Raw genomic sequence first — 12405 nt, forward strand, 5'->3', positions numbered from 1 at the left:
CATCCCACTCGTCCTATTGGCTCCAACCACCTGTCTCTCACATCTAAAAACACATTCATTTGTCATGGTCGGGCAGTGTTAAGTTCACAGTGTTCACAATGCTGACAATATGCTATTACAACCTATTACTGTCTGTTAATTATAGCCAGGATGCATTTTATAGGGACAGTATCCCTGGGGCAATTAGGCAAAAGGGGTTAATAGGTGGTAACCAGTTTTAAGAACTGGCCCTGAGTTAAAGCCAGTGGTGAGCAGCAGGCCATTACAGCATATGGATACCTCTTATTTTAGTCCTATAATGAACTATGATAACCAAAAGACCAACATGGCCACACAAATAGTATGTACACCACTTTTTGTGCATCACTCCTGCATTAATGGGCTTGTGATGTATTGCACTTGTACTCTGCTGTATGTGCTTGTCTTCACATGCTAATGCTTTGGTTGCTTACGCTGATGTGCTACTTTTCACCGCACTGTAATTCCATAGAAGTTATGATGTTCTCGTCTAACTCAGAAGTAGGCCACATGGTTTCATCAACAGCACCGTAACACACTCACTCCATCTTTCATCTCTTTCTCACCCTCCCTCGTGTCCGTGTATGTATGTGTGCGTATGTGTGTGTCTGTGTGTGTGTGCGTGTGTGTGTGTAGCTGGTTCTGCGCTCCATTCCAACCTTTGCTCTCTCTATCCCCACGCTGCAGGTAAGGGGCTGAGCTCTCTGTAGCCGGCATGAGCTTGAGTGCTGTGTGCGCTCCCACTTTGCCTCCATGCCACTCCTGCTGCTGCTACATCATAACCACATGCTCCCGCAGTAGCACACACCTGCACGGGGCCCGTCCTCCACCCATAACTCATCTGTTAATGAGGACGGGGGGCCATAGTGAGCTCTTGTGTTTACCTCAAAGAGATGCTGTGGGGTGCGTGTGTGGTAATGATGTAGCTATGCAGATTTAAAAAAAAAAAAAAAAAAAACAGTGCTGGTTGCAAAGTGGGTCTGTCGTTTCAGACACATTCAAAAAACTGCAGTGCAGCTTTCTTTCTGCATTACTTCTTTCCTTCTCACTGCTAACGCCTGGACTGTGTTGTTGTTTGCGTCTCTCTGTGTGTCTCTGTGCTTTCCTGGACAGTTTGATCCACAGGATGTAGAGCTAATGTTTGAGGTATGTTCTATGGAGTTCATATTTTAGGTAAAGGCTTTAGAACAGTATTTCTCAACTGGTTGGACCTTTGGACACACAGTTTCCCATGGTCATTAAGTTGCCACCTACATTTGATAGAATTCAAACCATAAAATAAGCAGAAACATAAAAATATAAACATAAACGTAGGGCCTACTTTTATCCCTGCGTTCATAGCACATTAGCCGTAGTCTAATGAGAAAGAGTAAAACATTTTTTAACCACACTGTTGAGTTATCTGGGGACTATTAGCTTCACCTCTAGCTCAACTTAATGTTACAAACGTCACGTTATATTCTTCATCAAATTAGCTCGTTTGACAAATCTCTGTCATGTGCTAACGGCAAATTATGAGAAAATATGTCACCCAGCAATATACCAACAGTAATTTACTAAACATTTTACTTTTCTAACAGCATTATAAATTCAAACACATTCAACTAGTCCACCAGCGGCATCCCTATAGACAGTTAGTAAGGTGAAGCTCGCCCCTCCCACATTACACCACTGCTCCAGTCAACACTTTAAACTCTCTACAGTAGCCTAGCCTAGCCTATGCATCTGCCGCTCGCGCAGAACAGTTTTCGCCTTTTTCCTAGAGCTCCCCTTTTCCCTGTGTGATTAAGGAATGAAAACCGAGAAGACTCCGCTTCAAAATTAAAGCTACTAGCTATGTACATATTTTCGACAAAAGTCATTCTGAAGGAACAGACACTCTCTGCGACCCACCAGTTGAGAAACACCCCCGCCCCCCCCTCCCCCCCTTCGCCCCGAAACATTATTTGTGAGTAACCTCTCAGTTAGGTAGCCTCACATATCATCAATGCCATGAAATATGAAAGCTTATAAAACTCTGGTGATGTCCGACATTAAATTACAGAGCCACTGTCAATTTAGTGTTCATGGGTTTGTAGGCAGGGTTTGTATCTGTATTCTCTTCCTTTGTCATTTTCTATAGATATATTTTCTATAGATTTCTATAAGTCTCAGTCACAGCCTCCATGTTTGTCGCTTGAGTATTCCTTGTCCTGTGTTTGTTGTGATTGTAGTGGCACATGTGTTGTGCAGTTGAGAGCAGAGTGATAAAAAGTGATGGATCTCTCACCTCTCTCTCTCCATCCTCTCTTCTCCCTTGATCGCTCTCTGTTTCCCCCTCAGAGAGAGGAGAGGAGGGTTCTGAGGGAACTGAAGAACTGGCTGGACCAACTAGAGAGGGACATCCTCAGGGTCCAGGGGGCTGAGGGGAGCCTAGCCGAAAAGTACCAGGTGAGTCAGACCAATGGCAGCTAATGCACTGTAAGAAACTGGTACCTTAAATCTATATTAGATTAGATGAGATTCAACTTTATTGTCATTGCACAGAGTACAAGTACTGAGACAACGTTTAGCATCTAATGTGCAAAACCATTATGATGACAAATGATGACATATTTCACTTTGACCTGACCATTTTACTGTGCATTGTTCCATTTCCTGTTTATCTTAATGTCTGTCGGAACTTGAACCATCTGTTGTGATGAGGTGTCTTTTCAGGGTTCGTCTCTGGTTGACTGAGGAGCTGATTGGTTCTTGTTTCTGGGTTGTGTTACAGGCGTTCAAAGGCTTCCGAGTTCAGTACGAGATGAAGAAAAGGCAGACAGAGTCACTGCTGCTGCCTGTGCACCGGGACGGGAAGCTGTCTGTGGACCAGGCACTGGTCAAACAGTCCTGGGAGAGAGTGGCAGCTAGAGTAAGAACCTTTAAATGCAGACAGAAAACACTTACACACAGACATTCTCTCGCTCTCTTTCTCTCTTTCTCTCTTTCTCACACACACACACACACACACACAGACTTTTACACACACTTACACATACACACACACACACACACACATACACACACACACACACACACACACACACACACACACACACACACACACACACACACACACACACACACACACACACACACAACACACACACACACACTCTCACACTCTCACACACACACACACACACACACACTCACACACACACACACACGCACACACACATGCACACACATAGTCTCATACACACTGTCAAACCATTTTTTGGTATGTGTCCACATAACATGATGTGACAGAGCAGGCTTTCTGGCTTCATCTCTGTTTGGCCGCGACTGTGATGTTGACTCACTGGGGCAGTGGGGTATTGGGAAATACAAAATAGCCATCAACCAGAGGCACTGAATCAGATTAGACATGTGGGAGAAACAATATTGCTGCGTGATCTACGAATGAACACAAAAGTAACTGAGCAATACATGATAACTCTGTGAAAACAATGCAATCCAGTATGTTAATGTTTTCTTTTTTGTTTGTCTTTGTATTATTATTTTTTGTCAATGTCTGTGTGTTTACTTTTCTGTTCCTCTGTATCTGTGATAAAACTTAAAAAATAAATAAAAATAAATTAACAATGAGCTGTGCTGTTTTGTCACCTCTGCAGCTACTGGACTGGCACATCCACCTGGACAAGTCCCTGCCGGGGCTTCTGGGAGTTATAGGGGCGTGGCTTCACCGGGCAGAGATCGCCCTGAGGGAGGACATACCCCTGCAGCAGGCACATGAGGAGACCGCCAACGTCATACACAGGAAACTGGAGCAGCACAGAGTATGTTATGGAGAACACTCTGGAAAGAAATCCATGTCATGGATAAATTGGCACATGAATGTGAAAATGTCTTGCGCTCTTAATTGTCATACAGTATTTCATAGTTTTCCCATACGGAATGTCCTCTATTGTGCATTTGTGCTTCAATGTATATATTTGTGCGGATATTTCTTGACGTGTTGAATGTGCATGTGTGTTTGTAGGAGGTGCTGAAGAACCTAGAGGGCCACAGACAGGCCTTCCAGCAGATCCACAAGGACCGATCTGTCAATGGCGTCCCGGTCCCCCACGAGCAGCTGCAGGACCTGGCCGAGAGGTCTGGTGATATCTGAGGCTTGTTAATGGACTGTGGAATGACAGAGGAACATGGAAATGGATATCTGATGTACAACTTCTGGTTATCTGTTACAGGTTTAATTATGTGTCCACTTCATCTCACGTGCATGTGATTAAACTGGAATTCTGGGAAATGAAGTACCGTCTGATGGCTTTCCTGATCCTGGCTGAGTCAAAGCTGAAGACCTGGATCGTGAAGTACGGCCGAAGAGACTCCGTGGAGCTGTTGCTTCAGAATTACATTGTGAGTTCACCACCCTGACAACCACCTCCCTCGTAGACTCGCTGATAGACCTCTGAAAGACAAACTCACCACCAGCCTGTGTTCTACAGAACTATCATGTTTCCAGAACCAAACAATCTAAACCTTAGACCCGACACCTGTAACAAAGATGTGATCAGCAATGCAGATCAGTTCAGTTAAACGCATCAGGATCTTTAATGCCCTCTCCTTCCACAGTGCTAGTTGCTAAATAAACTGTAAGCTGCCGAAAGATAATTTTAGTGAAGAGTGAAATTATTTTTGCGAGTCTCTGCTCATCCTCTGGATATCTGTGATATATCTTTGCCTTAAGTCTAACTGTTAGTGATAAGTGCCGACAGAGCTGTGTGATGAACAGATGACAGAACTGGGTTTTTAGGACCAGTAGAACATTCCCTCATCTCTTCTGTCTGGGTTGTCTTAACAGGCTTTCATAGAGGGCCACAAGTTCTTTGAGCAATACGAGACAACATTCAGGTCCTTGAAACAAGCTGCTGATGTCTTTGTCAAATCTGACAACACAGGTAAGCTGGCCTACATTTTCTATTCCAGTAAACACTGTGTGTATGAGCATGTGTATGTGAGTGTTTGCTACTCAGTATTGCTAATTATCTCTGGACGTCCAATAACAGCATTTGTTTCCTTCTGTTCGTGAGTGTGAGATGAAATTAAATGTTTTATTTTTCAGCCTCATGTAGGAGACAGGCTAACTGTCCGTTTCATGTTGTAGGCACTAAGAACAGTAGGAGAGGTAAGTTAGCATAGCGCTAAATAAAACGTCTGTAGGATGTAGGGTACCAGTAGTCTCTCTGACCTTGCAGGCTCAGCTCTTCATTAAAATCTGTGAGAAAGAAAATCAATTAATACCACCCTTTTCTCTGTAATGACTGCACTCTCTAACACCTGGGATGGGGGTCTCCAGCTAACTGTTTATGGAACAGCTACAGATTACTTACTGTTGGCCTTTGTGCACGGTGCACTTGCAAGCACATAATGTGGTACACATAACCTTGGACATAAAATTGGCCAAAAATTGACAAGTTTCTGAATCAATTGAAGTTTCTAAAAGATATGGAAGATGCTGAAGCCAGTGCTGGTAAAAACGTCCTACAAGTTTCTACCGCATACGGCATAAAACAGGGACTTCCCTTGTGATGACCTCATGCTTGCTTAAACAGAAATACAGTTTTGGTTTGAGACCTCTTATCTATGGAGCAAATTTGATCACTCAGTTGAGACATCCTTGAGACATCTGTGAGGTTCACTGATGGACTGCTGTGTCATGTCACCCATAGAACTGTTAAGACCCCCTATAAAAACAAATAAAGAAGATTCAATATTAATTGCGGCCACCTCTAATGCACTGCTACCTCCATCTAGTTACTGAGCACAAGATATTTAACAAGTTCAGAAAAGGTAGTTTACCCGTATATTTCTAATATATTCCACTCTACAGGCATAAGTTCTTGTTTAGCACTTGTCTCAGCTCTAGGCACTGATCTTCAAACTGTGTAAAACGCCAAACCCTAATACCTTAAACTATACCCAGAGCCCTGGTATACACGACACAGAAGTATTTCTGTACTAGTATCAGCCCAGCACTAGGACACCAGTGGCAGTCCTGGTGCACCTCTTGTTTTCTGCATAATATGATAACGTGTCCTGTGGCTTGATGAGTGATTCACCTCGATATGTCTTTCCTCAGCTGAGGAGGGGGAGGGCGTGAATAAGTTCCTGTGTGAGGCCACGGCGCAATGGAGGAACCTGGCGGTGGAGGTGCGCAGCGTGCGCAGCATGCTGGAGGAGGTGCTCTCCAACTGGGAGAAGTACAGCGGCACTGTGGCCAGCCTGCAGGCCTGGCTCGAGGACGGCGAGCAGATGCTCAACCAGTCCGAGGGCCACAAGCGGGTGAGGGAAAGACCCAAAACCGCCCGCTGTGAAACAATTGGTTTCTGGAGACCCTCCAGAAATGTTTTTTTGGCATAGTTGGCTTTATGGAGTACTTATGCCATATCCCAGTTTGGAAAAGGTCATAATGGTTTCATAACCTCCTGTAATTCTGCCTCAGTTTTGAACTCTGAGGGCTGTGAATCCGCCCTTCTCACTGGAATAATTCAGTGTGTCCTTTTTGTGAAATTGTTTAAAGAAACCCGGTGTTGGATCGTAGATAGAGCCATCTGACTGTTCCATAAATAGATCAGCTGACAGGCTTTTTGTGAAGTACCTTTGTGAAAGTTAATGACACTGGGATCTAAATACAGTCACAATTTGCTCTTTTTAGAATGCTATGCAAATCACATGCTAATGTCCCTGTGTGGTTTTCATTCTTCAATAAAAGGAATTCTTCCGGAACCTTCCCCACTGGATCCAGCAACACATGGACATGAATGACGCAGGGAATTTTCTCATTGAGACGTGCGACGAGACAGTCTCTCGGGACCTAAAACAACAGCTCCTGCTGCTCAATGGGAGATGGAGGGAGCTCTTTGTCCAAGTCAAACATGTACGCCCATAACAAATCTCACTTTTCAGTATTCTTTCTCTCATTAAGCCTAATTTATTAATTTGGCAGATTATTAATTTTAAATCAAAGTGACACACAAGCATTATGTACAATACAATGTGACTGTTATACAAAAAGTCTAATAAAGTTTTCAGAGTTATTGCAGTATGGTCAAAGTAGTCAGATATACAGTATGTGGCTGACACGTTAGAAATGGGATGCTATTTGTATTATAGATGTAGAGTTGTATGTCAAAGAAATGCTGAGATTGGTTGCACGGTAAACTTTTTAGGTTCATGTGTATCTGTAAGTTAGTGAAGAGCACATTGTTTGGCAGTGGCACATACCCATTAAAGCAGCAGGCATCTGGTTCTGCCTTGCAGTATGCAAGAGTGGATGAGGTGGACAAGCTGACGAAAGACTACGATGAGAGCCTCTCCATGCTGAAGGCCTACGTGGACGCAGCCAATGAAAAACTCAACACTCCAGTGCAAGTGTCTTTCCTGAACATTAGGACATTTCTGCAGGATGTTGAGGTAGTGTACGCCTCGCTAAACTGTGGATTATAGCACATAATGTGGCATATGGCATGCCCTCTCCATTTCAGTTGCCAGAACTGGAAAGCCTCCGAATATGTGTTTTCCAGTAGTGATCCTCATGACTTTGTAGCAGTAGCTGTTAGTGGAATTTTATGATGGTGAGCTTCCGCATAGATGAACACACACATACACACACATAAACACATACAAACACACACACACACACAAGTCACCTTTTTCCTTGTCCCATTTTCACATTTAGCTTCATTATTTCCTGTTGAAAATCAAATTCCCCAAACTAATTAAGTCACATGGTTTTGGGTGTATACAACAACACCCATCCCTTGCTCAGGCACAAAAAGCCATAGATTCTCTATAATTTGTTGGTTATTAAAGCTTCTGGAGTCTGCCTATGCTGGCACCAGTCGTATAAGCTTGTTACACCTCCAGGTACCATTCAATCATGCTGACAGCTGGTTTTGAGACAGCTTGGGTAATACAATAAGTATATAACCTAGCAACACAACAAGCATTTTCATTATCTGAATTTAATACAAAACTAGATTGATATTGTTTTGAGATATCCACTTTGATAGAGATATCCACTCTTATGGTCATTGCCCCATGTTATTTACTGCTCTTTTCACTGTTGGTAAAGAAATGACATCATCTGAGGCCAATCATGATTAGACTTACGCCCTTGTGTTCCTTGTGTGTGTCATTCTGTGTAACCCTTTTGTTATTACTTTATGTTGAGACCCATCCTGATCTGTCTGGCCCATGTTGGGCTCTTCCACAGCAGGACATCAGGCATAAGGCGGCTCCCATGGAGGCGCAGTATAAGAGCGCCACTCGTAAAGCCCAGCAGCTGACCAAAGACACTCCCCAAGAGGAGATCAACCAAATGCTGGCCGCCTTGACTACCCTGAAAGAGCAGCTATGCCAGGTTGGTAGGGATAGCAGCCACCCTTCTCTATTCCCTGGAGAACAGAAGTCTCTTTTTTTATCTCCAAGTATTCTATTCTCTCCTCTTCCTCCTTCCTTTCCTCTCACTCGTATATTTCCAATCTTCTTTTCATATGTTCTCCTTGTAGTTATATTTTCCCCTCTCAAACTATTAAAATAGAGGGCCATCAGGTCCTGCACTCTCCTCTTGTAGGTACAGACCTTTCTTGTAGAGAGCTATTATTACTTCCCACGCTCTCAATAAATATTTAATTTCGCTCTGTTTTCTTGGAGAGAGTTTCTAAGAACTGTCTGTTCATCATGTACAAAGCCCCTGGGAACCTTCCCCTTCCTGCTATGGGAGGTCAAAAGACCATTCTCCCCTCTGACTCTTCCCTCCATGTGGTCCTCCTCAGGTGCGCGAGCGTTCCGTGCCCTTGCTTAAGGAGGCCCAGGTGCTGCTGGCTCCACTGGAGGAGATGGAGAAGAACATCACAGGGTTCTACCAGGCGCTGGAGAAGGCCAGCCGCATCACTTCTGCCCGGGAGCCCGAGGGTGCTGGGGACTTCAAGCAGAAGTGTCAGGTGAGGGGGGGCACGCTAGCTCACACAGTAGCCTCGTCCACATTCGGGCTTGACGCCCATGGAGGATAGGGTTCGAATCCGGCCCAATGTCATTTCTCCAGTTCACTCCCCACTTCTTCGCCCTCTCATTTCGTGTCCCTCTCTTCACTAACCTATCAATTAAAGGCATAAAAAAGCCAAAAACAAATCTTTAAAAAAAAGAAGTGTCAGGTGACTGAGCACTGTCCAAGTTTACTCCTCCTGCAGATTAAAGGGCTGTAAGCCCGGTCTTATGCTCTGTTCTTGTGGGTGCATCGCAGCTAAATTAAAATGAATCTATGTTTCACACAGAGCAAACCAGCCTAAACAGGCCCAGAGGCAATAAAGATTAATCTGTTTTTCAGAGGTGATTTGATAACATTCACTGACATTAGGAACTTGGTCTTATTCTGCAGGATATAATGACATGAAAGGGGGTACCAGGCCAAAACTGACTCCTTCATAAGCTCCACTATTTGAAAATTAAAAAAAACAAGGACACCCACTCTTTTACACCCACCTATAAAATAATAGTCAAGGTGTTATTATACTGTTTAACCCGTTGCCTTCAATCATGGACATCTGAAGTGGAATCTGAAGTAAATATTAAAGCACTCGGTTCCTTCTGCCATTAGGAGCTGGTTACCTATCAGCAGAGTTGTAAGAAGTGTCTGACTGTGATCGACAAGAACCATCAGATCATCCAGAGAGTGCTGGCCGGCAGCAAGACTCTCCGTCACCTGGACACTTCCCTGCTGCAGAAGAGGGTGGCTGAGCTACAGGCTTCCTCTCAGGTACGGGGCTAAGAGGGGCTTATCTGGGCTTTACCTGAAAGCTTTCAGGTGTACCAAAAGCGTGGAGCTTTTCCCTCAGGTATACAAGAGGACAGTTGGCTGTTCAGGTAATTATGACTGAATGGGAGGGGCTACCTTTCAGGTGTAAGATAGTTGAGGCTTTTCCTCAGGTATATATCATGGGATACAGCTTTCTATTTGGTACACCAGAACGGCATGGTTGGCTCTCAGAGATGGTATGGGAATGTGTGTGTTATTATAATCAGCAGATGTGTGTGTGTGTGTGTGTGTGTGTGTGTGTGTGTGTGTGTGTCTGTGTGTGTGTGTCTGTGTGTGTGTGTGTGTTCTACTCTTAAATGTCTTTTGATGTCCCTCCAGGCTATGATAAAGGAGACCACTGAGTGGAAGAAGCATGTAGAGGCCAACAGCAGCCTGATGAAGCGCTTTGAGGAGTCACGTGTGGAGCTGGAGAAGGTGCTGAAGATGGCCCGCACCTCCATGACCGAGAGGGGAAACCCAGAGGACCTGCTGAAAAAACACACGGTGAGGAGGACAGTCGACAATAGTCCGCTTCAGAAAAAAAAACATTTATTACTCACCAAGCAAACTGCTTAAATGTAAGTATAGTGTATGAGGGTTCGATGTTTTAGTCATGTTTTCATTTTATCGATGCAGGAATTCTTTGGGCAGTTGGACCAGAGGGTTCTGAATGCCTTCCTGAAGGCGTGCGACGAGCTGACAGACATACTGCCGGAGCAGGAGCAGCAGAGCCTCCAGGAGACTGTGAGGACACTGCACAAGCAGTGGAAGGTCAGTGTTCAACACGCCCGCTCATTCACTCACTACACCCACACCAGAGCCTCATCCATTATTAAGCCGAGTTGTTGTCCCCGTCTGTCTTGAACATGAGCCTCATTATATCTCGGTGCGGATGTCCCCCAGGACCTGCAGACAGAGGTGCCGTACCACCTGCTGCAGCTGAAGGTGGAGGTGGAGCGGGGCCGTCTGATGAGCTCGCTACAGGAGTGCCAGGCGGAGTTGGCCCGGGAGAACCGCAGCGTGCCGGGGGTGGGCAGTGAGAGGCTCATCAGAGAGCACAGGGTAAGGCTGGGCCGGGCTGGGCTGGGCTGGGCTGGGCTGGGCTGGGCTGGGCTGGGCTGGGCTGGGCTGGGCTGGGCTGGGGGGGGGGGGGGGGGGGGGTTGTTATTTGGATTGTTATTGGAACATTTAAGGGGGCAATTAGGCAGCAATTAAAAGAACTTCCTGGGGCTGATAGGGTGCAATTACTGGAGTGGTTATTTCAGTAAACACCTCCAAAACACTGTGTGCGATGTTCGAAACAATTACAGCCTGTTTGAAATAATAGCTCAGAGGAGAACTAAATGCAGTGTCTATTTCTTGTGTGTGGCTCGTTGTCTTTACACAGGCCTTCTTCAGGGAGAAGGGTCCTCAGGCGCTCTGTGAGAAGCGGCTGCAGCACATGGATGAGCTCTGTCAGAAACTTCCGGAAGGCGACCAGGCCCATCAGGTCCTGGAGTCCTCCAGCCTCACGTTCGCTGAGGTCAAAGAGGAGATCCAGGCCACACATGAGAAACTGATGCAGCATCCAGACAAATGGAAAGAGTTCAACTCCAGGTGAGGACACTGAGTAACAGTGTACGGATGTATGTATTGATGGATGGATGGATGTACTGTATGCCAGCAGAATAATACAAAATATTGCTTGAACTGAGTTTATGGTTTTCTGCAGCATAATCAAAAATATCGCTTCCACTGATCATTGATTTTTCTCCTTTGCTGTCCTTTGCATTTATTGTCTGGATCAGCTCAAGCCAGGCAGAGCCCTCAGTAATAAAATGGATCTGGCTTTTACAGGTTCTCTGAGCTCTCCTCCTGGCTCTCCTCCAAAGAGAGTCAACTCAGGCTGCTGAGAAACAGAGTCAAAGACCCCATCAAATATGGACAGGTCAAATCAAACATAGAGGTGAGTACCAATGTTTTGGTTGTACCACTTACCTTATTTCTGATGTATTTGTATTTATGCATGTGTGTTTTTTTGTATGTATGTACGTATATACATCCATGTGTAAGTATGCCTGTGCATATATATGCGTCTATGGTATCGTGGCTCCCTTTGTGGTTCTCAGGCTAAGCTGCAGAAGGAGAGAGCTTTCTCCTGTTGGCTTGTGTGTGTGTGTGTGTGTGTGTGTGTTTGTGTGTGTGTTTGTGTGTGACGTCTCCCTGTGCTCCTCCTCAGGCTCTGCGGAGCGAGGCGGAGCTGCAGGAGGGGAACGTGGGCTGGCTGAAGGCTCGGCTGGCCGCCCTGTCGGAGCTCTGCTGGGAGACAGACACAGAGAGGCATGGAGACTCCCTCAGCAAGCTCTCCTCTGATTTCAAGGGCCTTCTCACCTCCCTCATGGAAGTAAGCAACCTGCTGATGCACAGTGCCATATAACAATAAGGCCTTATTTCAGTCATCAATATCATTCATCATAAGTGAAAAGAAATCCTTATAATGGTTGTAGGCTATTAGCACTTATTCTCATATAATATCTCATTAAATTTGTGTTGAACTGCATACTCGCTTTCTCCATAATGTGCTG

General features: G+C 45.1%; 1 protein-coding gene across 1 annotated transcript in view; it reads left to right on the forward strand.

Annotated features, from left to right (window-relative positions):
• syne1b (spectrin repeat containing, nuclear envelope 1b) overlaps window positions 1–12405 on the forward strand; it is a gene marked incomplete at its 3' end in the record, with an annotated part of 107963 nt that overhangs the window by 17541 nt on the left and 78017 nt on the right. The window contains exons 10-29 of the mRNA XM_080850248.1: window positions 655–705; window positions 1132–1164; window positions 2341–2448; window positions 2774–2911; window positions 3657–3821; window positions 4025–4137; window positions 4233–4401; window positions 4847–4979; window positions 6125–6327; window positions 6758–6922; window positions 7306–7458; window positions 8264–8407; window positions 8823–8990; window positions 9644–9802; window positions 10181–10345; window positions 10478–10612; window positions 10745–10903; window positions 11229–11437; window positions 11678–11786; window positions 12060–12224. Coding sequence (XP_080706374.1) covers window positions 655–705; window positions 1132–1164; window positions 2341–2448; window positions 2774–2911; window positions 3657–3821; window positions 4025–4137; window positions 4233–4401; window positions 4847–4979; window positions 6125–6327; window positions 6758–6922; window positions 7306–7458; window positions 8264–8407; window positions 8823–8990; window positions 9644–9802; window positions 10181–10345; window positions 10478–10612; window positions 10745–10903; window positions 11229–11437; window positions 11678–11786; window positions 12060–12224 — 2844 coding nt within the window. The remainder of the gene's footprint in view (window positions 1–654; window positions 706–1131; window positions 1165–2340; window positions 2449–2773; window positions 2912–3656; window positions 3822–4024; window positions 4138–4232; window positions 4402–4846; window positions 4980–6124; window positions 6328–6757; window positions 6923–7305; window positions 7459–8263; window positions 8408–8822; window positions 8991–9643; window positions 9803–10180; window positions 10346–10477; window positions 10613–10744; window positions 10904–11228; window positions 11438–11677; window positions 11787–12059; window positions 12225–12405) is intronic.

The sequence above is a fragment of the Sprattus sprattus genome (genome assembly GCF_963457725.1).
Source record: "Sprattus sprattus genome assembly, chromosome: 13".
NCBI classification, from domain to species: Eukaryota; Metazoa; Chordata; class Actinopteri; order Clupeiformes; family Clupeidae; genus Sprattus; species Sprattus sprattus.